At 56.1% G+C, this 24,668-nt stretch overlaps 2 protein-coding genes across 2 annotated transcripts in view; one reads left to right on the top strand and one right to left on the bottom strand.

Annotated features, from left to right (window-relative positions):
- Nucleotides 1-1,639, bottom strand: part of SUN5 (Sad1 and UNC84 domain containing 5) — a 15,757-nt gene extending 14,118 nt beyond the window's left edge. Inside the window, 1 exon segment of the mRNA XM_029918079.1 lies at nucleotides 1,404-1,639. Within this exon segment, the coding sequence (XP_029773939.1) occupies nucleotides 1,404-1,510 (107 nt within the window). The 5' untranslated portion in view covers nucleotides 1,511-1,639.
- A 3,176-nt stretch (nucleotides 1,640-4,815) lies between these two features.
- BPIFB2 (BPI fold containing family B member 2) lies at nucleotides 4,816-19,284 on the top strand. The gene is made up of 16 exons (XM_029917937.1): nucleotides 4,816-4,845; nucleotides 5,015-5,159; nucleotides 7,538-7,631; nucleotides 9,198-9,302; nucleotides 10,134-10,280; nucleotides 12,278-12,338; nucleotides 13,665-13,725; nucleotides 14,167-14,258; nucleotides 14,513-14,698; nucleotides 14,927-14,980; nucleotides 15,481-15,651; nucleotides 16,224-16,291; nucleotides 16,455-16,500; nucleotides 17,233-17,296; nucleotides 17,620-17,696; nucleotides 19,243-19,284. The coding sequence occupies exons 2-16, from the start codon at nucleotides 5,051-5,053 to the stop codon at nucleotides 19,282-19,284; spliced, it is 1,377 nt and encodes a 458-aa protein (XP_029773797.1). The 5' UTR covers nucleotides 4,816-4,845; nucleotides 5,015-5,050.
- The last annotated feature ends 5,384 nt before the right edge of the window (nucleotides 19,285-24,668 follow it).

Consider the following 24,668-nt stretch of genomic DNA (forward strand, 5'->3'; position numbering starts at 1 on the left):
AGACTACCAGCCTGCGAATCAGGGACATACCTGGGTCTGACTGACCCCAGAAGCAAATCTCTTTTGAGGAAAGGACTTAGTGTTCTGCGGTGGTAACTTTGAGTTATCACTTCAACGCCAGTCGCTCCCCCCGCTGGTGGGAGGCTGATTTTGGTCCCTCGGCCGCTCCTGCCCCGTGTGATTTTAGGCAATCCAGATTGATCAATCTAAGCCCTGCTGTCATCCCCCCAGCCCCTTTGTGGTGGCAGGCTCCAGGGGAAGCTGCCAGGGGGGAGGTGCAGGGGGCACTGGGTGTAGAGGTCTGGTACTTGGGGGAGACGCTTTCTCATTGCTAAAATGAGACCCATGGGAAGCAACGCCACCCTCCGTGCACCCATGCTTCTCCGTGCCCCTGGAGCCGTGGTGGCCGCCTGTGACAGCCAGTACGCCAATAGGAAGAGCAAAAAGACGACAGGGACCTGGATCTCAGGGGTCACTGCAGGTCTGCATAATTAACGCATTCTGGAGCCGCACACATCTTGGGACGTCTTGGTATGTGAGATAACAAACTGTCTTTATTTCTTAAGGCAGTAGTCTCCCAACATTGATGACCATACTCCCCCGATGTTTTTACGTTAATTTATGAAGCCATTATATATATAATGCCATATATACATATGTGTGTGTTGAGCTCCAATTGTGCTAACTTATTATTTACTTTTTCTAATATTTATACATTCTTAAGAACTAGAAATTGAAAGAGGATGAGGTAAAAATACACTGAAGTTCTAATGCTTCGTCCCCTCCCCCCCAGCAGATTGTTTTGTATACAGTCTTTTTATAAAGTTTTTTAATGTTTTTATTTTATTTTTAAGAGAGACAGAGTGTGAGCGAGGGAGGGTCAGAGAGAAAGAGGGAGACACAGGATTCAAAGCAGGCTCCAGGCTCTGAGCTGTCAGCACAGACCCCAATGTGGGGCTCGAACCCACAAACCATGATATCCATGACCTGAGCCAAAGTAAGAGGCTTAACTGTCTCAGCCACCCAGGCGCCCCTGTTTTGTATACTGTCTTGGGATATACACCCGTGTTGGGGGCCCAGAGTAGGCAGACGGATGGCAGAGCTGTGTGTTTCCCCATTTACCATCTACCTCACTGGACTGTGACCTCCGTGGGGGCAGGAAGCACATCCGCCTGATGCAGCCCCATGCCCCCAGCCCCCTGCTCAGTGCCCGCACACAGTAGGTGCTCAATAAACATGGGTTGAAGGGTGACTGCCCCACCACTCACTTGGCTAAGAGACTTCAGGAAAGCCATAATCAGACCTCTCTGACCTCAGCAGCTGCCTCTGTTAAGGGCAGCCGGTGATGCCTGCTCACCCCCAAGGAGAGGGCAGAGGGGCGCATTTTGTAAACCGCAAAGAACTGGGCGGGGGATGGATGGGTGGGCGGGGCCTGCTGTCCTCACCTCCTAGGCCTGCCACCCTGAGGTGGGTTACACGGGTCCCTGGGGCTCCTGGGAGACCGCGGCATCAATCTTCTTCTCTAGGAAATCTAGGGAAACGGTGCTGGGGCTCTCTGGGAGTCGGCAAGGGGGAAGAGGCAGTCACTGCTGCCACCTCCTAGTGTTCCCTGGAAGGTGCCATGTGGCATCTAGCCGGGTCAAGTGAAGCCGCGGGCACTGTGACCTCACAGAGCAAGGGGTGGGGCGGGGGGCTCTGCCTGGTCTCCAGCTTGGCCCCAGAACTTCCCCTTGGACCAGCCATTCTGTCCTCCTTTCTACTTTTAAGATGAGAAAATTGAGGCCCCAGGACGGGAAGGGTCATGCCAGGATCTCAGGGCCTGGGCAGGGGCCAGACCTGAGGCTCCCATATCCAGGCCATGCTTTGTTCCTGCCCCCAGACCCCTTCTTGCCTTCTGCTTCCCAGACTTGCCATCTGTTTTGGCCAAATACACAAAATAATGCATATGTGGTTGTTTTAATCAAGTTCTGCTTTTCCTGGAGAACAATAAAAGCACAGCAGAGCGGAAATGTCTGGCTATCTATTTGTTTCTGTCAGCCCTGTCTACGGAGAGCTTATTTGGATTGTGAAGCTAAGAGGAACTCACTTTTGCCCCTTGGTGGTCATTGCACAAATTGTTGGCTAGGTTCTGGGGGCCTGCAGAGTAACGGTCCCTCGAGGGGAGGCCAGCACATTAAAACCAGAACGTGTTCATGTGTGAGGTTACAGAACAAAGATCTGATGCCAGCAGATGCGATTAAGGTTGTTAATCAGTGGACCTTGAGATAGGAAATACCTAGCTCACCCAGGCGGGCACCATGTAATCAGGGTCCTGTCCATGCCAGAGGGAGGCAGATGGGAGAGGGTGGCCGCACGAGGAGCCCTCCGCCCAACTTGCTGGTTTGCAAGGGGAGGAAGAGACCATCAGGCATGCAGTGAAAACAGCCTCTGGAGGCTGGAAAAGGCAGAGAAATGAATCTTCCCATAGAGTTTCTGAAAAGGAACAAAGCTCTGCCAATACCTTGATTTCAGCCCAAGTGGAGTCTGGGCTTCTGACTTCCCGAGATATGCGGCGAGAAAGTGTGTTTTAAGTCACGATGTTTGTAGTAATTTGTTGAGCAGCAGGAGGAAACGGATACAGTACCCGTAAGAATATTCGATGAAGGGGAAGCCCTGAAATGCTGCCCCTATTAATTGTTCCAAGGGTCTTTCAATTGTACAGGCATGCATTCACTCCACAAATATTTACTGAGCACCTGGTATGTTCCAGGCACCGGCTACAGACGTGAGCAGAACCAGCTCCCGTCCCTGGGGAGGAGGGTAAAGGGCTGGCGGAACCCCACGCATGTAGCAGGTGCCTGCCCACGCTCGCCATTGCCGTGGGGAGGAGGGGCTGGGGAGACTCTGCCTTGTATGTAGCCACCGGTCGTCAGTCAATATCCCCCGTGCTGGATGGCGTCAAGGAAGAGGAAGTGTTGGTGCTGAGAGCAAACACCGAGAGTGGCGTTGGTCAATATTTGTGCCCCTCTACACGGAGTCTGCTATTTGGCCCGGCTACAGCAAGGGCCTGGAGGCCAGGAGTAGGATGTTAGGGAGCTTGTGGCTGGCATATGAATAGGGCAGGAGAGCTCTGTCCTTTCAGAGGAAAGCTTGCTGATGTCTGTGGTCCCTGTCAGTCCTGCAGTCCTTGGTGGGGATCCGGCACAGGGTGGGCGTGGGCTCTGGGCCTGGTATTGGGCTGGCATGGAGTCGGTGGGAGCCGTGAAGGGCTCTGGAGTGGGGGAGACTCCAGGTCCCCCCAGCCGAGCCACACAGGGGAACAGAGGGGCTTTCCCTGTGGTTACGCTGTCGCTTCCTGTGTGCATATGTATGTACACACACGGACATGTTACACCCTCCCACTGCCAGGAAACAGTCAGCTACTCACCCATACACGTATACTCACACCCGCACCAAACACTATACACACACGCACACGCGCACACACACACACACACGCACACATTGCCCTCTGATGTTGGTAATTATTACCCAACTGCACACACAACCACATACATAGAACACACACGTAACCCTCATACACACACATATGCAAACCTCTTCATGTACACACACAGCTCCATGGGCCCCAGATGGCCGAGGTGGAGTCTGGCGCTCGTACTGCAGGAAGAGGTGGTGGGCCGCAGCCACGGTGAGGGGAGTACGCATTCGGAGACAGCCTGCGGTGTTAGGTAACAAGGGCTCGGTCATCCACGCAGCCTCTCGTCCATTGCCCATTGAGTTAGGGTTCAATGTGTGGCCAGGAGCAGGGCTCAGTCAGTGACTGGGGTCAGGGCTCAGGTAGCCTCTTGCTCCTCCTGAAATGGCCATGTTTCTGAGAGAGCTTAGAGCCCCCAGGCCTGAGAGGTCATTGAGTCGTGTCCCTGACTTTGGGCTCCCATGTCCTCCTGGGCCTGGCCAGGCCCGGCTGGGGTGCTGAGGGGGCCTCATAAGGGTGGTCCTCTTTCCAGAGATCTCCTGGCGTAGGAGGCCCAGGGCGGCCACCCCCAGGGTCCTGCAGCGCTTGCAGCAGCCCGCTTACGTGGCAGCCCCACCAGGCGGAGGATGAGACATTTTGGCAAAGGCCATGTTTGCAGGGAAAACATCGCAACCACAAGCAAACTGGCCCCTCCCTGGGTCCCTTCGCAGTGGGCTCCGCACTCCTGGGAGCCTCATAGAACAGATTCTGCGCTTGCCATGGGCCAAGAATCCACCGGTCCTAGAAAATCACCCGAGGTAGGAATGGGAATGGGGCTGGCACCCCTCCAGAGAGGAACCTCTACTTCCCCATCTGTTTAATGGGAATACTGCTTCCAAGCACCTTCTCCAGAAGGGTCCATCCCCAGTCTCGTCGTGGGACTTTGGGCAAGTGCCACCTCGCTGGGCCTCCATTAGCCCATCTCAGCAGTGGCGCCTCATTGCCAAGTCAGACACAGATCCGTCCACTTGTCTGGGCTGGGTCTGGAGGGGCTGGGAGGCCATCCTCGAGGCCTGCATTTAGGGCAATCCTCACCTGGTCCAGGATACGATGAGGGTCTTCCCCTGGCTGGGTTCGAACAGCTGGACACTAGGATGGGCTGTCACATGGCGCCGGACTCCTGGCATCAGGAAGCACAGCCCTGGGCCTTGGGGTGGTGGGTCTGGGCTCTCTCCTCGGGGCCGGAAGCTGATCTTGGCCTTCCTAACCAGGAATCTCCTCTGCCTCCTCTGGCATGGCTTGGGTCCTACCCCAGCCCTAGTTTGCTGTGTGGCCTTAGGCAAGGCCATGTCTTCTCTGGGCCTTGGGCCCTTCCAGACCAGATCTTGCTGTGGTTCCTGAGGAAGCAGGTGGGGAAGGTGATACCTCCCAAGGCAGAGATGCAAAACTGACATGCGAGGGTCTCGGGTAGCGCTGGGATTAGCACTGGGCTTGTGGCTGCCAGGCTGGGGTGGGGATCAAACAGGGGAAGTGGGGGCACTTTCTGGACAAGCTCTCTGATGCTTGTCCCCACCCCAGCCCAGGGCTCTCGGGGGGGCAGGGGCCAGGACGGCCATGGCTCCGGCATGCAGGCTGGGCCTGCTCCTGTCCCTGCTGCTGCCCGCGGTCGGCGCCTCCCTGCCAGGCACCGTTGTCAGACTCAACAAGGCCGCGCTGAGCTACGGTAAGAGGCGTGCTGCTGGGCTGTCCCGTGTGTCCGTGCGCGAGTGGGTGCATAGCCCCAAGTGTGCGTGTGGATCTGTGAACTCAAAAGCCCCACAGGACCTGGATTTTATCCCCTGGGCCGGGTGTCCCTGGCCCCCAGATCGTGTCTGACCAAGCGCTGATGAGTGGGGGTACATGTCCTGTCCACCACGCGTGTGCGCATGTGCCCCCGTGTTGTGGGCACCGGTTGATGTGAGTGGCTGCTTTTGCTTGTGTGTGTCTGCGTGTAAGCCTGAGAATTCATGGAGATGTGCCCACGTGTGTACTGACTGGTACATGTGCAAGTGCCATGGTGCGTGCCTGGGTGTGTGTATACAGGTGTGGCCGCCCAGCCTGCACATGTACACGCGTGCGTGCAGGGCAGGGTGTGTGTGCACACACGCGTGCTGGGGGAAGGCATGTCTAGCACAGTCCTGGAGCCAGATCTCTGTGGGGTTCGAAGGAGGAAGACCAGCGCTGCTCTGGGCCCCTCCTGGGCAAGGTCTCTATCTTATGACGCTGCCCCATCCTTCTAAGACCTGCTTTATTCCCCGAGGAAGGCACAAGAAGACCCAGGCCCAGGGAGGGACAAAAGCCACCCCCCAGTTGCCCCCAGGATCCCACTAGAGCTCGGTCAGGGGTGAGAAATCAGAAGCCGTTTCCCCCAAGTCCAGACCAAATTCGGCTTCCAGTGTGAGACGCCCAGGCCAGATAGTAGGAGGGCCTTTCAGTGGCCCAGGCCAGGATGAACTGAGGCAGCCGTGTCCCCTGGCACACATGGCCTTCCGGAACCTTGTATCCGGGCAGATAGGCAGGCAGTGAAAGGGATCAGTGACCCATGCTAGTCTGTCACTGGCACACGGAACCATGCATGGAAATTATAGGCAGGGACATGAGGCCTCTTGCCTTGCGCTGGCCCTCCTCCCTCTGCCTGTCATGTGTCATGCCTCCTTTGTCCCTCCTTTGTCCCTGAGAGCCATCCCAGGTGCACCTGCCTGTGTTCTTGGTGGAAACCCACCAGGAGGCTCCGACCGCACACACCTCTCTCTAAGGTGGCGCCGGGTGGCTTCTTAACAGTGTCTTGCCAATCCCGTCTCACAAGCCCTGTGTCAGGCGAGCACTGTACAGGGAGTCCAGGGGTCTGGGTGTGAGTCTTGGCTCAGCCACAGAGGGTCAGGCTGGAGAGGGGTGTCAAGAACATAGAGATGGCCGGCACTCTGCTCCAGGTCTAAAGAAACCAAGGGCCAGAGAGGCGCATGACTTCCCGGTGCCCACAGTGAGTCTGAGTGGAGTCCAGGCCTCCGGACTCTTCATCTGGTGCTCCTTTCTAGCACCATTACCTCTTGTTTTCACCCCACTCATGTCAGATGCTTTAATGAGCACCTCCTCGGCCTGGCCGCACAGGTGCACAAGGAAGTCCAGGGGCAGGAGGGCCAGGCGCCTCAGCTGGTCTAGCTTCCTCTTGCCAGCTGTCCTCGGCTCTCCGTAAGCCGGGCACAATGTGGTCCCGACGTCATAGAATTGTGAAGAGAAGCAAAGCACTCAGAGCAGCTGAAGGAAGCGCTAGAGAAGTGACAGTCATTATCATCACACAAACAAAAAGCAGTAAAAGCTAACATCTACTGAGCATTGAGGCTTTCCAAGGACACTGTGTGACGGGTACCTTTATAATAATCATTGCAAATTTACAGACAGGGAAACTGAGGTACAGAGCAGCCACAGTGATAGTGAGTAGCAGAGCTGGGATTTGTACCCAGAATCTGAGGGGCTCCAGAATCCTCAGCCTCTGCCCTCTGCCCCGCTCTACTGGCCCCTTCTGTTCTGGGTCTTGGGGGAAGTCTCCAGAAGAGATGGGATTCGATCAGAGTCTTGCAAAAGGGCCAAGAATATTCTTGTTTTTGAGGAGTGGGACAGACAAGTAAGATTTAGAAAGGCAGGGGACGCCTGGGTGGCTCAGTCGGCTCAGATCATGATCTCACCGTCTGTGAGTTGGAGCCCCGAGTTGGGCTCTGTGCTGATAGCTCAGAGCCTGGAGCCTGCTTCCGATTCTCTCTGCCTCTCCCCCACTCATGCTCTGTCTCCATCTCTCAAAAATAAATAAACATTAAAAAAAAGATTTAGAAATGCAGAGGCAACAAGGGGAAAGGCATGCCTTTTAGGGCCCAGTGTGAGAAATACACGCGATGGACTCATGGGGACCCAACTGTATCCCCCACCCCTTCCCTGCCCGTGAGCAAGCGGGACCCTTCCAGTCTCTGAGTCCTCTCTGCCCAAGACGCAGGGCAGGCGGTGGGGGGTGGCGCGGTCTTGCTCGGGGCTCCCGGGGACAGTCTGACCTCACCTGCTCCGGCCCTGCAGTGTCTGGACTCGGGAAAGCCCCTCTCCAGCAGGCCCTGAACGTCACAGTCCCGTATTTCCTGGACCGGAATGGAAAGGTGCATCAGCCCACAAGGTGAGTGCTCCCACCCTCTGGGAAAGATGCTTCCTCCCACTAGGTAAGTGCCCCATGTGCTCCCTACCAGCTCGAGGCGGGCTTCCCCCACCAGGTACGCCCACCCTTTAGGTGAGTGGTCCCAAGATGATTAGGGAGCTGGGACCAAGGTGGAGACATGGGTGGGGGGTGGTCCTAGGGCCTCTGAATTAGTAGATTTCTGCCCCCAGGAGCCAAGACTGCAGCTCCTGGGTCCCCAGGGCTGGCAAGATGCTGGGCTACTTCCTCCAACAGCCAGACACTGAGTTGAGACACAAGTCTGAGGCTAAGTACCCCCACACCCCCTGTAATGAATAGAGACTCAAAGGCAGGGGGAGATGGGGGCCATCTCAAACTCAGACACCCCCAGGGGCTGGGCCAATTGTCCCCACCCATGTGGGAACAGACTCACTATTGCCAGATTTCTGGATACCCAAGACAAGTCATATACATATACATATACATATATATTTATTTAAAATCTGTCAATTGTGAATAATGGCAGCTTACTAAAAAACACTTAAAACTTTAAAACACGATAGAGCAGCAGCCTGTGTGGAGGCCCCCAGTTTGAGCTCTTAGGATAGGCCTGGGGCACTGCTCTTGGCTTATGGCCAAGAGCTGAGAATGACATAAATGCCCACGAGTCGAGGAGACCTCGCTGTTTTCTAGTTGGTCACATGTGTCCTTGTTTGTAGACGTAGGAAGATTGCCCGGGCAGGTGTCAAGTGAAAAGAAGCAGGTTCTAGGTCGGAGAGTCACAGAAAGATGTCAGCTCAGTGCTAACAGTGAGAGTGTCTGAGGGTGGAGTTTTGATGTGACTTTTAAAATTTATGTCATTTTGTATTGTCTGAATTCCCACTTCCAACTACTGTGGAAGGGAGCAGATGACTCATTTAGGAAAAAAAGGAAAAGATTATTAGAAAGTGCTTAGTGGGGGCATGTGGGTAGCTCAGTCAGTTAAGTGTCTGACTCTTGATTTCGGCTCAGTCATGATCTCATGGTTGTAAGATCGAGCCCTGGATTAAACTCTGTGCTGGGCATGGAGCCTGCTTGGGATTCTCTCTCTCCCTCTCTCTGACCCTGTCCCCTGCTCTCTCTTTCCCTCAAAAAAGAAAAAAAAGAAAGAAAGAAAAAGAAAATGCTTAGTGATCAGAACAGGCAGCTTTAAAGGGGATGAATTTCCTGTCCCTGGAGGGCTACAAGCCACAGCTGTTGACTAGAATGCCATGGAGGGGGTTTCCGCCTTCTGTGGAGCCCACCTTCCAAGACTTCCCGACCTCTGTCAGAAACTAAAGACCCAAACAATCATCTTATTCCAGTCCTGCTCATTGCTGGGAATCCTCTCCCCACCAACTGATTCTCCAATAGTGACTTGCATGCCCCCGAGGGTGGAGAACTCACCACCTCTTCCTCATGCCCTGGTTCCAAGTCAGAAAGTCCTTCTTTATAACATCAGTGGTGTGGATATGGCTCAGAATACCCGCCCCAGAGGTGACTCCAAGGTTTACCGGGGGCCACCCCGCGACCCTCACCCCTACCCTGCAGGATCCAGACTTTGAACATCCACGTGTCCCACTTCCACCTGAAATTCGTTGCCGATTTCGGGGTGCGCGTGTTGGTAGCAGCCAACTTTACTTTCAAGGTCTTTCGGTGAGTGACTCTCCCTGGGAGCGGGGGTGGGCGGCAGGGTGTTCAGGGAAGCTCCAAGGGACAGAGTAGGGGGAAGGGGTTAGCAATTCCCAGGACCTGCACCTAAGCCCTCCACTTCCTGTCCAGTGCTCCTTCCCACCCTCAGTGGGGGAGCGAGACAGTGAGAGAATGTCTGAGAACCAGGACCCTGCTCAACAACGGGGTCACCGGGCAGCCCTCAGTTTCCTCCTCTGCAAAGTGGGATGAAACCCTGCAGCATCAGCTGGGAGGGACACAGTGAACGGATCCATTGCTGTAATTAAATCACACCTCCCCTTCCACACCGCAAGGCACATAGCAGGTGCTCAGGAAATGTAGCAATCAGAATTATTTCTGTGTGCCGGTCACTTTACATGGGTTTGATTTCCAGACTGCCAACTTGGGCATTCACAGGGATCTCTTCTTTTAATTTCTCTGTGCTGACACTAACATTGTATGGGTGCTCGTGGGGCCAGCTTCCACGTGGGGCCCACTTCGTAGAAAGCTCAGCACAGCCCTGAGAGATAGGTACCGTGACTCTTATGCCCATTTCATAGAAGAGGAAACTGAGGCTTAGTATGGGGAGTGACTGGCCCAGGGTCTCACAGTGAGAGGGTATGGGGAGCCAGAGTTCAAGCCCATCTGCTGCACTGTCTGTGACCCTGAGTGGGACGTGGAGAACTCTGAGCCTGCCCCAGGTGGGGCCATGTCACGCCTGCCTGCATCAAGTGGAGGGCAGGCTCAGGCCGGGGTGGGGGTGTAGGGTGGGCTCTGCTGGGCAGTGCTGCCAGGCTCAGGAGTGGTGTCCCGCAGTGTCCCCGAGCCGCTGGAGCTGAGGCTGCCCGTGGTAGTGCTGGCTGACGCCCACGTGGCCCAGGGCTCCATCGGGACCCCGGTGGTCAGCATCTCTGCCTGCTTCCCGCTCTTCAACAACGCCATGGTGCCTGACGGCAGTGCCAGGTGAGTGCCTGGTGAGGGTGCTGCAGAATCCTGGCCGCGCTGCCATTTCTCGAGTTTCCTACTCAAGCCTTCATCCAACTGCCACAAGGGGCTTAAGAGACCTCTAGGATCACACCTGTTTTATGGCTGAGGATATCGAGGCTCAGGGAAGGGGGGGACTTGCCCAAGGCCACAGAGAGTGGCCATGTCCCACTACTGCTCCCCGCCCCCCAGCACATGACGATGCACCATTACCATACTGCTCAGGGAGGATGCTGGCCTGACGTGGCTCATAGGGGCCTCAGAGCTCCCTCCCTGCAGAGATGGGGATTCTGAGGTCCAGGGGGCTGGGACCTGTCACCCTCCCTGGGAGTCAGGTGCATCTAGAGCTGACAGCGGCTCTCACCTCCAGAGCGAAGTGCGAAGTGCGGGCTCTAAGCCCTTCACTACATCACAGTAGTCCTACTGGAAGGTGTAAGAATTGCCTTGTTTCATGAGGGAACAAAAGGAGGCACAGAACAGTTCCGTAACTTGCCCAGGTAACACGGCTGGCAGACGGTGGAGTGGGTTCAGACCCAGGTAGCCTGACTCACCTTCCGCATGATGTCTACCTTCTCACATGCGAGCTCGGTGGGCACTGGGGACTATCGTTTCTCTGGGGGCATAAATCTGTTCATCTAGGGTCCCACAATCTTCACATGTAACACACACCCTCTCACCATCCTCACGGGCAGGGGCTGCTCACAGAGAGGAAAGCCCAGAAGTCAATGGCATTAAAAACACAGGTAGCCCTCTCCCCCTCCCCTGAGGTGCCATTCAGTGAGCTTGCGCTGCGGCTTGGGTCAACATTTATGAATGAGGAGCACCTGGGTGGCTCAGATGGTTAAGCGTTCAACTTCGGCTCAGGTCATGATCTCGTGGTTCGTGGGTTCAAGCCCTGTGTCGGGCTCTGTGCTGACGGCTCAGAGCCTGGAGCCTGCTTTGGATTCTGTGTCTCCCTCTCTCTCTGCCCCACCCTCCCCTCACTCTCTATCTGTCTGTCTGGCTGGCTCTCTCTCTCTCTCAAAAATAAAAATTAAAAATTAAAAAAACATTTATGATTGGATAAAGAAGATATAGTGCACACACACACAAACACTATAATATTATGGAATATTACTCAGCCATAAAAAAGAATGAAATCTTACCATTTGCAATGACATGGATGGAAGGAACTAGACACTATTTTGCAAAACAAGATTAACTCAGTCAGAGAAAGACATATACCATATGATTTCATTCATATGCAGAATTTAACAAACAAAACAAGCCAGCAAAGGGGAAAAAAGAGAGAGTCAAAACAAGAAACAGATTCTTAACTACAGGGAGCACACTGATGGTTACCAGAGCAGTGGGGGTGACGGGTAGAGGGGGTGGAACAGATACCGTGAGGAGCGCAGGGTGATGTCCGGACCTGTTGAATCACTAAGTTATACACCTGAAGCTAATAGACACTGTGTTAACTATACCAGAATTTAAATAAAAACTTAAAAGAAAACCCCCAAGGAACCCCAGTCCTATGCATCCCCACTGAGAAACAACTTAGACCCATCTCCCCTTGTTCAGAGGGGAAACTGAGATGCAGAATGAGGAAGGGACCCTCCCGGGGGTGTCACAGAGAACTGGAGCCCAAGCAGGAAGCACCCCAACTCACTGGGCTGAGTGGCCATGAAGCCAGTGGGCCAAGGACCGGGCCGAGTCTGGGTTTTACAGCGTCTTCTCTGTCTCCCCCAAGCCTGGCCTTATCATCACGTTCTGGCCACTTCCAAACCAGTGACCTCTTTTCTGAGGCTCAGTTTCCTCATCTTTGGGGACAATGGTGCCAGCACTGTGTCCAGCACCTGGCAAAAGGTGGAAGGGGACTCACCGGCTCCCTGGTTCAGGGGGGACACTGGTCTCTGAGACCGTGGTTCTGCCGGGAGAGATGGCCGGACCGCGTGCCCTGGGCCTCAGGAGCGTTTTCTCGGTCTCTCCCTCAGGGTGGCCCCGGGGCCGCTGGCCCTGATGCAGAAGCACGTCAGAGCTGTCCTGCGGAACAAGGTAAAGCCCCACCCCCTGTCACATCTCCGGGGAGCGAGGCCCTTGCCTACCCCTGGAGGTGCGGTGCCTCCGTGGGCGATTGGAGGCATGGGGAACATGGGGACCCTTAATGTCTTTTCTAAACTAGAAGGCTCTTCATGAGACTTCTCCAATTTTCCCACAAGGGCAGGAAAGAGGCTAAGGGGACCGGCCAGGGCAGTGACGGGGAGGATGAAACAAGGCCGGGCTTGGGCTGCGGGCAAGGGAGGCCCTTGCTCCCAGCTCAGCCCCAGTTCCTAGCCGGAGGGTAAGGACGAGGCAGCGCTTTCAGGGACCACGGGGCTTGTGAAAATGAGACAAAGGGGAAGTGGACAAGAGCATGGGCCCTGGAGCCAGGGGTGGCCTGGGCTTGAATCCTGGTCCCCTCCTTCCCGGCTGTGACACTCGGACAAGTCGCCGAACCTCCCTCTGCCCCCAATTCCTCATGCGAAGTGCAGAAAGTAAGCCTTCCTCTCGGGCCACTGGTGGGGAGTCGGGCCCATGAACATCCGTGAAGAGCTTAGAACAGTTTTGGCAGAGGGAGCGCTGTGATTGCTGTCACTATTTCTGCCCTTGGCATTAGCGGCTTGTGGCTGACTTGGTAAGAAACAGTATCCCTGGAGCTAGGGTCGCACTGCTAAGTGGGGGGGAGGAGGGGCCTCTGCTCCATCTCTGCCCCTTCCCACCCCACCCCCTTATTTGGTCCCAACCACCCCAAGTCAAGCCACTCGGTGCCACCCCGCTCCTACCTTGCAGATGGGAAAACTGAGGCCCAAGGGCTGAAGGCAGCACAGCCTGACCTGGCGCTCTCCTCTGCCGCCCGGCCTCCCCTGGCCCAGTCCCACCAGCTCTGCCTGGACCAGGCTGGTACCACCCTTGGCCTTGCGGTCTCTCCTTGCCCCACCTTCTATCACACTGACCTCAGCATAACACACTTCCCTGGCCGCCCGGAACTCCAGTCTTGCTCGCTGACCCCCGCCTGCCTTCACCGTATGCAGCACCCTTCCCCCAGCTGGCTCTCTGGGCCCATGCAGCAGGCACCCTGCCTCAACTGTCCCGGCCCAGCTAGGGTCCCCTCTGCTGTGACCCACTGCTCCCGTTCTTTCCTCGACACCTGTGGGCCCAGCTTCTCTGAATCCCCAGTGCCCAGGAGAGATGCTGGAAGAGGCCCACTGTGTGGAAGGAAGGGATTCCAGACCTTGGTGTGTGGGCGCAGGGAGGCTTCCAGACTGGGACCCTAGACGCTCCTGGCCTCACCCCTCCGGCCCCAGAGCCATCCTGACCAGCCCCGCCTCTGTCTTGCCACAGCTCTGCCTGAGCATCTCCAACCTGGTGCAGGGCCTCAACGTCCACCTGGGCACTTTAATTGGTAAGGACAGGGGGGCGGGGGGGGGAGGGTGCTGGGACAGTGTAAGTCAAATGTCCAGACCTCGATAAATGTGAACTCCGTTCTTTTCCTGTGGTTCCTTCTTGCTTTCTTCAGAGCGTATTTGTGCCTAGAATGACCCTTCCCCTTCCTTCTAATTTGGGATCTCTAGTCTTTCACTGATTAAGAAAGCAAGACACCCGAACTGTTAGAATTGCGTCTACACCAAGAGTCCAAGGTTGCTAGTGGCTGTATCTCGGGTGCGTGTGTTTTGTGACCTAAGTTTGCCTCCTCGGAGGCCTTTTTTCTTTCTTACCTCCTCTGCTTCTTGGCCTGGGTGTAGCCAGCCAAGGAGGTTACATGGTTGAGGTTTCTGGATAGAGGAGGCATTGGGAGGCAGGGCTAAGGATGCCATCTTTTCTCCTTCATCCTGCTTTCATGTAGGCCTCAACCCCGTGGGCCCGGAGTCCCAGATCCGATACTTCATGGTCAATGTGCCCAATATCACGAAGGACTACATCTCCTTAGATATCAACGTAAGTGCCCAGGGCCCAGGGCCTTTGGGCTTGTTGCTTCTGGGGTCTTTAGACTAAGGGAGCAGGGGTGTTGAAGGGAGAGGAGCTGGAATGGCCTTTCAGGCGGGAGCAGGGCATGCAGGCAAAGGGGTGAGGCTGGACAACGTGTGCCGTACGGGCGGGTGGCATCTCAGAGCCCGGGGCTCTGTGACGGAACCACCTCTGTCCTGAGGCTCTGTTGCTTTCCTCCCTCTCACCACCCCCCAACCTCACAGGCTGTCCTCTTCCTACTGGGCAAGCCCATTGTCCTGCCTGTGGATGCCACCCGCTTCATGCTGCCACTGCACGTGGGCACCGACGGAGCCATGGCAGCCGTGGGCCTCTCCCAGGACCTGTTTGACTCTGTCCTCCTGCTGCTGCAGAAGGCTGGGGCCCTCAACCTGGACATCACAGGGCAGCTGGTGAGGGTTGGACCTGCTGCCCGGGCATGTGGGACTGGCGTACCCTGTGGCCCAGCCTGGGGAGATCCCCCCAGAGGTCAAATCATGGGGCGAGGGGTGCAGCTCGAGATCTGGGGCCACAGGTGGGCTGTTGGAAAGGTTGAATGGGAGTCATGGGGAGGCAAAAGCTGGTCTAGCTTGGGGGAGTGGCTGCCCTAAGCCTTGTCTTGATGTGCGGGCTGATTTCAGGATTCGGACGACAACCTACTGAACACGTCTGTGTTGGGCCAGCTCATCCCCGAGGTCGGTGACAGTTCTGGTCATTTTGGGGGCCAAGGCCCAGCGGGGATGGGGGTGGGAGGGTCTCTGGCTGTGGGGTCTCAGCTGGCTCATATCTGTCCCATGGTGGCTTCAGTGTCTATCCTGGTATCCTCTGTCTGAGCAGTGCCCCACACCCCTTCTGCCTGACATGATGCTGTTCCCCCCGCCCCCCTCCACCATTGTGCAGGCACTGCCTCTGCCTGGAGGGCCTTTTCTGCTTCCTTTTCTCTTTCATCTTCTAGACCAAGTTCGAGGTTGCCTCCTAGAGTTGCCCCCTAGCCTGGTCCAGGAGCCTTCTCAAGCTCCCTGGGCCCCTGAGCTCCTGTCCCTCCTGGCACAGATCACAGATCAGGCCGGGCGTCCTGAGGGCAGGGGCCTGCCTCCCAGTCACGTCTGCACAGTCTGAGGAGTGATGCATGGAGAGCCCACCCAGCCTTTGCCCCTAGGTGCCCTCGTCCCTCTCTCCCTCCCCACCTCCCCAGGTGGCCCGCAGGTTCCCCAAGCCCATGCCAGTGGCGCTCAAGGTGCAGCTGGGTGCCACACCTGTGGTCACACTTCATACCCACAATGCCACGCTTCAGCTGCAGCCCTTCGTGGAGGTCAGGGCTGTGGCTTCCAACTCGGCTTTCCAGTCCCTCTTCTCCTTTGATATGGTGAGTGAGGTGGGCTGGTGGGGCTGGCTGGGAGGGGGTGACGCCCCAGATCCCACTTCCTGCCCCACTTTCCTCACTTGCTCTGCTTTGTTCACACTGGTCTCCTTGCTATTCTTTCACTATGCCATGACATTCCTGCCAAAGGACCTTTGCATGTGCGTCCCCCCGCACCCCCATGCCCAGGACACTCTTCCCCTAGCTCTTGGCATGGCTGGATTCCCATCTTCCAGGTCTCAGCTTAAACGTTGCAGCCTTTTTCAGGGAAGGCTTTTTGGACCAGCCCTCTCCGTGGTACCACTCTGCCTTCATGGCACCTGCCATCTCCGCAAGGACCTCGTCCAGTTACTTTGGTTATTGTCCACCTCCTCCCCTGGCCTGTGAGGTTTCCCCAGGGCAGAGACCTGGTCTGTCTCATTCACACTGCGTTTGCTCCCAGTGCTCTGGGCAGGGCCTGGCGTACGCAGGTGCTCCACAAACACCTGAATCAGTCGGGGACTGGGGGCAGCTGGGGGGCTCCTGAAGGCTCCCCTGTGGCTCTGCACTCTTTGACCTCGCTCTCCCTTCATGCCCAGGTTGTGAACCTGAGCCTCCAGCTCTCTGTGTCCAAGGTGAAGCTTCGGGGGACCACATCTGTGCTGGGGTAAGGAAGGCCTCTTGGAGCCAGCGGCCTCAGTGTGCTCCTCTGGGCAATGGGCCTGCAGCCCCTTATCACAATGTCCGTCAGAGGAGCCTGGGATGCAGCAGGTGTGGTATGGTGGGAGGGGGGACTAGGCCCAGCCCTAACCCTCCTGCTTCTTTTCCAGGGATCTCCAGCTCACCGTGGCCTCTTCCAATGTGGGCTTCATTGATGTGAGTATGGGGCCAAGGTGTTCACACACCCCCTCAGTGGGTGGGGCAGGCCTTGAACCATGTGCTCGCTCATGAGTGCACCTGGACGAAGCACCATGATTGAGCTTCGTCCGAGGGCTCTTGGGGATAGTGGCCAGTCTGCCTTTCCCAGGCTGCCTTTCGGCTGGTCAGCCAGTCAGCTGCCTCGGTTCTTTGGTGGGGTCCATCAGTTAGCTACCTGTCACTGCTGGTGGCAGACGACTGGTCAGGCCCAGAATCACTGAGTCTATTGGTAAATCAGACAAGCCAGCATTGGACAGCGCTGGCTGCCCCTTCAGCCACGTGCCAGGGCTGGGCCATGAGCCACCATGTGGTCCTTTTTTGGCCCGCCTGTCAATCAATACGGTCCATCAGTCTATCCACCATCAGTCCATCCATCCATTGGTCAGCACCAAAAAGGCAGCCAGTCCCCTGGCATCAGGCAGCCTGCCATCTGCTGGGCACACAGAGTCAGTCAGTCAGGTGCCGGTCTGTCTGGGGCCCAGATGTTCAGAGGGCTGATCTGACCCCAGCGGTAGCTGGGCTCAGCTAGAAGGCAGGACGGGGTGACCTGCCCTCCTCCCTCTCCTGTGCCTCTGCCATTTGTGTGCCTGTCTGTTCCGGTGTGTTCATGTGTGGCCCCTCTGCCCATCTCTCTCCCCTCTCCCTGGATCGGGCCTGCGGCCCCCCATCCCCCTGACTACATGGCTGCAGACAGATCAAGTGCACCCACTCATGGATGCCGTATTCAAGAGGCCACTGCTGGACCACCTCAATGGTGAGCCCTGCCCTCCACACCTGCTGGTCTTTGGTCCCCTGCTGGCCCTCCTTGGTTCCAGGCTCCCATCTGGCCTCCTACCCACCTCCAGGGCTAGAGATTAAAAGGGTGGGGGTTTTCAAGTTTTCTTTTATTCCCTCTCGAAGCCTCAGTTGTCCTTTCTGTAAAATGAGTATAATACTAATGGCACCCACTCCTGTGTGTGGATTGTGTGTGGGACTCAGTGTCACCAGGCACATGAGGACTTCAGCACAGGGCCAGCTCCTGGTGGTGCTCCGCTTCGGCCTACTGGCTGAACTTAGTTTCTCCTTCTCCTCCTGCAGCTCTCCTGGGCATAGGGGTCACCCTCCCCAACGTGGTCAACCTCCACTACGTCAACCCCGAGGTCTTTGTCTACGAGGTGAGCCTTCGGGTGTGACCACACGGGCTTCCTCCACCCTCGGAGGAAGGCTGGGCTCAGCGAGGCCCCACCCTCCCTTCCTGCTAGACAATTGTGGGGTCTCCGGGTCAGCCAGGCCTGGGGGTGTCCCCTGTACCTGCCAAGACCCTGCCTTGAATCCTTGGCTGTAATGAGATGGAAAATTTAGGATGTTTAGAGACACTGGTGCAAGGGTCCTCATCAAATATGCTGGGCCACATTCAAGGCATTCAGTCATCCCATGATCAATGCCCTGGGCTCAGGGCACAGCCCCTTTGGTGTCTGGGGGAGATAACACACAGGCTTCTTCTAGCTTTATCCACAAACCTCTACAGGCTGGATGGGGTAGGGGCCTTCCAGACCTTTCTAAGATCGCTTGCCCTGATGTGAAACTGTGGGCCCAGAGTGAAATTCATTCTCACTGCCCAGGGTGAGACCTTACGACTTCTTTCCATGTCACTGGGATGTCAATGACAATATTCTTTCTATTTGCTCGACAAGACATACGAAGGACAGAAAGCTTAGCCAAGGTCCCTCAAGCCCAACATCTGCGTGTATTATTCATATCCTCTGAGTGGGACCCACTGATGTTTCTCCAGGAATGATGCTCGTGTCGTTTTAGAACTATGGTCCTAAGGCACTTAGGTGATCCACTTCCCCGCCCCCCAGAAAGGAACAATTAGCGCATGTTGGAACCCGGGCTGTTAGTGAAAATTTCCCGGAGACTCTCTCAAGCAGGCAAGGTCCATGGCTGACCTGTCTGCCATGGTACTCACAAATCTAGCCAACTGGGCAAAGGCAAAGGTCCCTAGCCCAGCACAGTCCAAAACCATGTTCCGTGAGGATGGAGATTTGCACGGTCCAACACAGTAGCTGCTCTTAGCCACTGGGCGCATGTGGCTGTTGGGCACTTGAAATGTGGCCAGTACAACTGAGAAGCTGAATTATGCATTTTATTTAATCTGAATTGGCTTTAATTTAATAATGGCTACTGCCTCGGACCATGTATGAGCTACACGTGGGCAGGGCCCGGGTCTGGCTTGTTTCCAACACGTGGAACAGGGCTCGGCTTATGGGAGAGACTCAGTGATGTGTTGAATGAATGGATGGATGATCAGCAGGCCCTGGGCAGTTTCTGCAGTGCAAGGCAGAGAGAGAGGATGTAAGGAAGATGCCTGGTCCTCCTGGGGAGCCCTGGACGTGGAGAAGATGCTCAGCGGTTTGGACTCCCCGTCTTAACACAGTGCTGATCCCAATGGCATCCATATTAGCCCTGGCCCCATGTGGGGGACTCTGCCCATGTGCCCTGGCTGGCTGCATCCTCATCCTAGGCCTACAGGGTGGGTGCTATTGCCACTCCCAAGGGACAGCAGGAAGCTGAGTCCCAGAGAGGCGAAAGAAGGTACTCAGGAGACCCGCAGCTGGAATGGCAGAACAGGAGCTCAGAGCCAGGCTGATGGGGCAGCTGGAGGCCCTCCTGGTCCTCATGCGGCCCCTGACCTGGCCCATGGCTCTCCTTGCCCTCCAGGGCTACGTCGTGGTATCCGGTGGACTTTTCTACCAGCACTGAGATGGGACCACCAGAAGACCTTCGAGGGGACAAGCTCCCTGCCTGGGAAACTGAGGCAAAGCCACATTTAGCCATCACCGGCAAGCTGGATGATCCAGCCAGGCTGTTTAATCTCCACTGAGTGCCTGATCTCCCCTCCCTCCCTCCCTTCTCCCCTTCCCCCACCCCCTCCATCCCTGTGAGCCGCAGACGGCTCCTCCAGGCTGGACAGACCTGTCCCCTCTGGCATTAAACATTTTCTCTTGAGCTGCAACCTCCATCCAGACCCAGTGAGCTCTGTGCAGACCCGAGACCAGCAGCCTACGTCCAGTTCTTGGGTCCTGTTTGGCCCTGGAGCCACCAAAGCCACCTGGCAGAAGAAGAGGGTGTGAGCATGTTTCTGTTGACCACGCCTGTTGACTCCCTCACTTCCTTGCCCTAGGAAGCCCATGCTTTGTAAAAGGACCCTGGAGAGTGGCACAGATGGCTGGCAGTTAAGAATGTCATGGTGGTACCTTGAGCAGTGTGTCCTATGCTGGTGGCATTTCCCTTCTCCAGTGTCATGTCCCATCTTGCCCCTAGCACCTCAGAAGAGCCTCATGAGTCTGGAGGGCAGGCTGTGGGGTTCCTTTTGGCAGATGTAGGCACTGAGGCCCAGCGAGGAGAGGAACATGCCAAGTCTGCAAGTGGGATGGTGGCAGACTCCTAGGACGGCGTCCTCCCAGGACCCAGGGATAGAATGTCTAGTGCCCTCTTCCATCACCAGCACCCCATCCGGGTGTCCTGGGCTCACAAGCCTCAGGTGATGGGGAGCGTGCTGCCTTCTTGGGCGGTACCCTGTCTTTGGCTTACTGGGACACAGGCAAGTGTCTGTCTCCCGGCCTGTGGCCTCAAGTGTGTCTAAGTCCTTTCCTTCTGAACCCTCTTCAGACTCAGCAGCTCATGCACGACAGGATGGCCTAGGGAAGACCAAGGGACCGAACCCTGGTGAGCCAAAGCCACGTGATTTCTTCCCTTGATAAGCTAAGCTCTTAGCCAGACAGAGTGTCCCTTCCTCCCTAGATATACAGGATTCACATTTTGTTTATGTTTCTCTGAGGGCAAAAGGCCTGAAATACCACCACCAGTAAGCAAGGCCTTTGGTAGAGTGTGACACTAGCTGGTCCCCCTCTGAGGGTTACAGGAGGGGCCTGGAGCGAGCCCAGGGTCTGGATGGTGGGGAGGGGTGCGGGCCCCTGCGCTGAGAGAGGGAAGGGCCTGACCCTAACATCCAACCTGGCGATTGTGCTCAGGACAACACGGCTCTTATTTCATTTGCTTACTTAGTGAATTCATTCATTAATCCTACTTTTATTGGGACTTAAAATAGGCTCAGTCCAAGGCTAGGTGCTTTGGAATACGAGAAAGGCAAAAATTTTAAGAAACCAGACCCAACCAGGAGAGAAAGGTAATAGCTTAGAAAAACATTGTAAGCTCCATATATAGGGTCCGTCTATTAAGTGGCCAGTCCAGTGAGTGATCCAACCACCCTTCCTTCCCTCTGTCCATCCATGCATCTGTCCATCCACATATCTACCCGTTTATCCAACTAGCTTTCTCAACCAGATAGGACTCTGTTTGTACCCACGATGTGCCTCGTCCTACAACAAATGTTTCTTCTGGAGGAGGGGATGAGCGCTTGGGAGGTGGGGTGTTACTCCCGCACCTGGCGGCAGCGTGCAGACACATGGGGGTCCTTACAGGAGTCCGGGCACTGGCGCAGGCAGAGGCTTTCAGAGCGGATGTGCCAGAGCGGTGGATGGCGGTGGGGGCGGATGAGGTGAGGGCTCTGGTGTGTTTGGAAAGGGCTGCGGAAAGCGTCCTAGACTGAGGCTGCAGGTGGCAGAAGGGTCACCTTCTGGGCCATTGTTGGCCTGCACTTACTTAGTCTCACAGCCACATGACTAAGTAAGTGCAGGAAGCCCCTTCCTCTTGCACGCCCCTCCCGTGCCCGCGGCTGAGGGCACACTCACTCTAAAGGGGAAACACAAAAACGAATCTGAGTGTGGAAGGGTGCATGCAGAACAGAGAGACAGTCACTGCTGGCACATGCGGCATAGAAGGTGAGCCTGAGCCCTCCCAAGTGTGGTCTGGCTCCTCACAAGCTGCTTCCTCCCACCCCCACTTGCACACACTTTCTCTCTGAGCCATAGCCCTCGCTCTTTCTTCCCTTGGGACACCTTGACCTGAACCGGCTTGCCCCTGTGCACCAGCTCAAATGCAGTCTCCCCTGGCCACACCCAAACCCCTCCACCTGGTGACTCTGATGTCCTTCAATTTCAGACCACTGTCGTTGGTGTCTGTGGCTTCCCTCAGAGCCCAGCACATGGCAGGTGCATATAAATGTGTGGGTAGTGAGCTGCTGACCCTTGCGTATGCTTGGCCTGGACTTGCCCCACACCCAGGAAGCCGCGTGAAGACTAGTCCCCATAGGCAAGTGGGGGAGTCACCTTTGTTGTGTCCCCAAAGCATGTGCAGGGAGGGTAAAGATGGCACTGAGCTTTTGGACCAGCCCGATCTTCCATGTCAGAGAGGTAGGGGGAGGCGGGGGGTTAGGAGGGTTTCCTGGAGGAAGCAGCCACAGCTGGTCCCAGGGCATGTCTGAATTTGAAGCAGTGGGGCGGGTGTTCTAGGGGCCAGGCAGGGTGATTCTGGGGCATGCGGAAGGGAGGTCAGGCAGGCAGATATGCCTTGGCAAGTCTTGGCCTGGGATCTGGAGTCCCTTGGGTCCAGATTCAACTCCTGGTTGTGTCGTCACTTGCTGTATGACCTTGAGCAAGTGGCTTGACCTTGAGCTTCAGTTTTTCCACCTGTAAAATGGAGAAAATTGCCAAAGAGCTCATCTCATGGGGTGGTCCTAAGGTTTAAATGCTCTAGTGCAGATCAAACACTTAGCACAGTGCCTGGCGCAGGTCACGGACGCAGTAAAAGGTCCTCTTATACCTTTAGTATCGGCAGAATGAAAGCTTGGTCAGAGGGGCTTTGAGAAGTCCAGCTACAAGCTTGCTGGACCAGTCTTCCCCCGGGGACCCTGAAACCACATGGCGACCCAGGGCCCCAGGAAAGACTGAGTTTTCCTATAATTTTATTTTTAGGGAGCTTGCCTCCTATTTAGCCATTGGAACTTGATTAGGACCAATTTGCTTAGAACTTAGGGGAACAGGAGATGATATGAAGGTCTTTTTCCCTCTCAGAAAGCTCATTGTTTTTCTCCTCACACACGATAGAGAAGGTGAGACAGCAGCCAAGGCCACACTGTGGGGACAGCAGCTGGGGCTGGGGTCCAGGTCACTGAAACTACACACGGGGTTTCTCCGGCCTTCTTGCTCTCCCCACAGTACCTAGGATGGCCCTGTTGGGGGAGGCAGGGAAAGCCAGGTGACCTGAAGCACACGGGGGTGGGGGGTGGTGGTGGTGGTGAATTGGCCCTGGGGGGGATGTGGGGGGGAAGGGAGGCTTGTCCGTCCCTCCAGTCAGGGGCGGATCAACAGGGATAAAATGATGCTATCTGTAGACTGGCTCCTCAGCTCAGGGCTTGGATCAGGATGAAGCCTGGCTGGCCGACCCAGGCCCTTCTCTCCTCCTGTCCCAACCTGGCTTCCGTCCCGCTGACCTCAGGCAGGCCTTGCCCCTCCGGCCTCAGTGGCCCCACGAGCACATTGGGCACAGCAATGTCCTCCAATGTTCAGACCTATGGGCTCCCTGTGGGGTGGATGAGGAAAACCTCCGGGCTCCAGCAGCCCCCCGGGACTCTCCATCACTCTCGAGGTGCCCCGAGCCCGGCCCCCTGAGGGCCTCGTGGAAAGCACACCCGAGGTGGGATGCCCAAGGCCTGGGCCAGCCTGCGTGTGGCCCAGGGTCACTCTGCCTTCCTTGTCCTCTGGGTTTGGACCTAGAGAGAAGCTCACCTGGTATTTCCCAGCTCCTGGCATTTCCTCCACGTGGGTCTCTCTGATGACACCCAACTGGGCCGTTAGCTCCTGGTGTCCCCCCACTGTGAGTCTCAGACTGTCCTGTAGCAGGATTCTCGCACAGAAAGTCGTGACCCCGAGGCTTGTCTTTCCAGGACGCAACTTTTATTCCTGCTGGCACCACTCAGTTGGGTTTGTACCCAGAGAAGTGAGAGGCCCACATCACATGGCATAGTTTTTTTTATACATTTTCTATTTCTTTGTCTCCCATGTATGGTAACACATATAAACATGCAGTCTAATTGAGTTGTTTTAATTTACAAGGTCATGGGAGATGGAGGTACCTGCGCGCACATCGGGCGACCTTGAAGTCTTCTCTCCTCTTTTTCTCTCTCCTGAGGGTGGGGTCCCTACCACAGTCCAGACAACGCCAGCCAGGCCTTTGCGTTGCCAGCACCTGCCTGAGACACTGCCCACTGTCTTGCAAAGCCACCTTGGCTCACCCCTCGGGCATCGGCTCCAATGCCCTCTGTGTCAGGAGTCTTTAGCTCTAGTATCAACGCCTTTCTTCCCTTCCTACCCAATCCCCCTGGTTCAGCTGTGTCGGGCACCCCTACCTCCCCAGGAACGCGCTGGCTCTGTGATTGTTGATTTGTTGCACGCCCATCCCCCACAGTAGGCTCCAGGAGGAGCCCCAACACCCTTGTTCACAGCAGCGCCCACTAGTGCCCCATGCAGGCCTGGCACACAGTAGGTTCTCTGGAGGAAATAGGCAAATGCCCACCATGTGTCTGGCCTGGTAGGAGGCGCCGAGTCTGGGGGAGAGTGGCAACCGAATCCCCACCCAGTGCCCACCCTCATGCAGCCACCCAGGCTCCCCAGCCGCTCTCCTCCTCTGGGCTATTTACATTGGAACAGACTGAAGCATCACGTGAACATCGAGGCTCTGTTCTTTGGACCTCTAGATAATTATCTGGGCCTTATTAAGCTCTTAATTATCCAAAAGCTAATCAGGCTCCTGAATATAAGGACTTTCTCGTCCCAGGGTCAGGAGGCAGAGGTTGGTCATCTGCAGGATATCCTTGGGCTCAGCAAGGTAAGGGCAGGGCCCACCTGTGGAACTCTCCCTGGGGAATATCTTTTACAGATGAGAACACTAGGGCCCAGAGAGGGGAAGGGACTTCCCTGAGATCACACAGCAAGGGCTTGGACCTATGTCCTGACTGCTACCCGGTGCTCCCCACTTAACAGGATGCCACTGGACACTGAAATCTTCAGCTGCTGCAGGACTTAGGCAAGGTCAAGGAGGCAGAAAGGCTGAGGGGCCGCCTTGGGAAGACCATGGAGGTCCTGCTTTGCAGGAGCTCAGAGCTGAGCTGGGGCATCAGGGCAGGGAGCAGGCATCTGGGCATTCGTCAGGCAAAGAGAGGGAGGAAGGGACTTCAGGTGGAGGAA

Source organism: Suricata suricatta, chromosome 12, assembly GCF_006229205.1.
Source record: "Suricata suricatta isolate VVHF042 chromosome 12, meerkat_22Aug2017_6uvM2_HiC, whole genome shotgun sequence".
In the NCBI taxonomy this organism is placed as follows: domain Eukaryota; kingdom Metazoa; phylum Chordata; class Mammalia; order Carnivora; family Herpestidae; genus Suricata; species Suricata suricatta.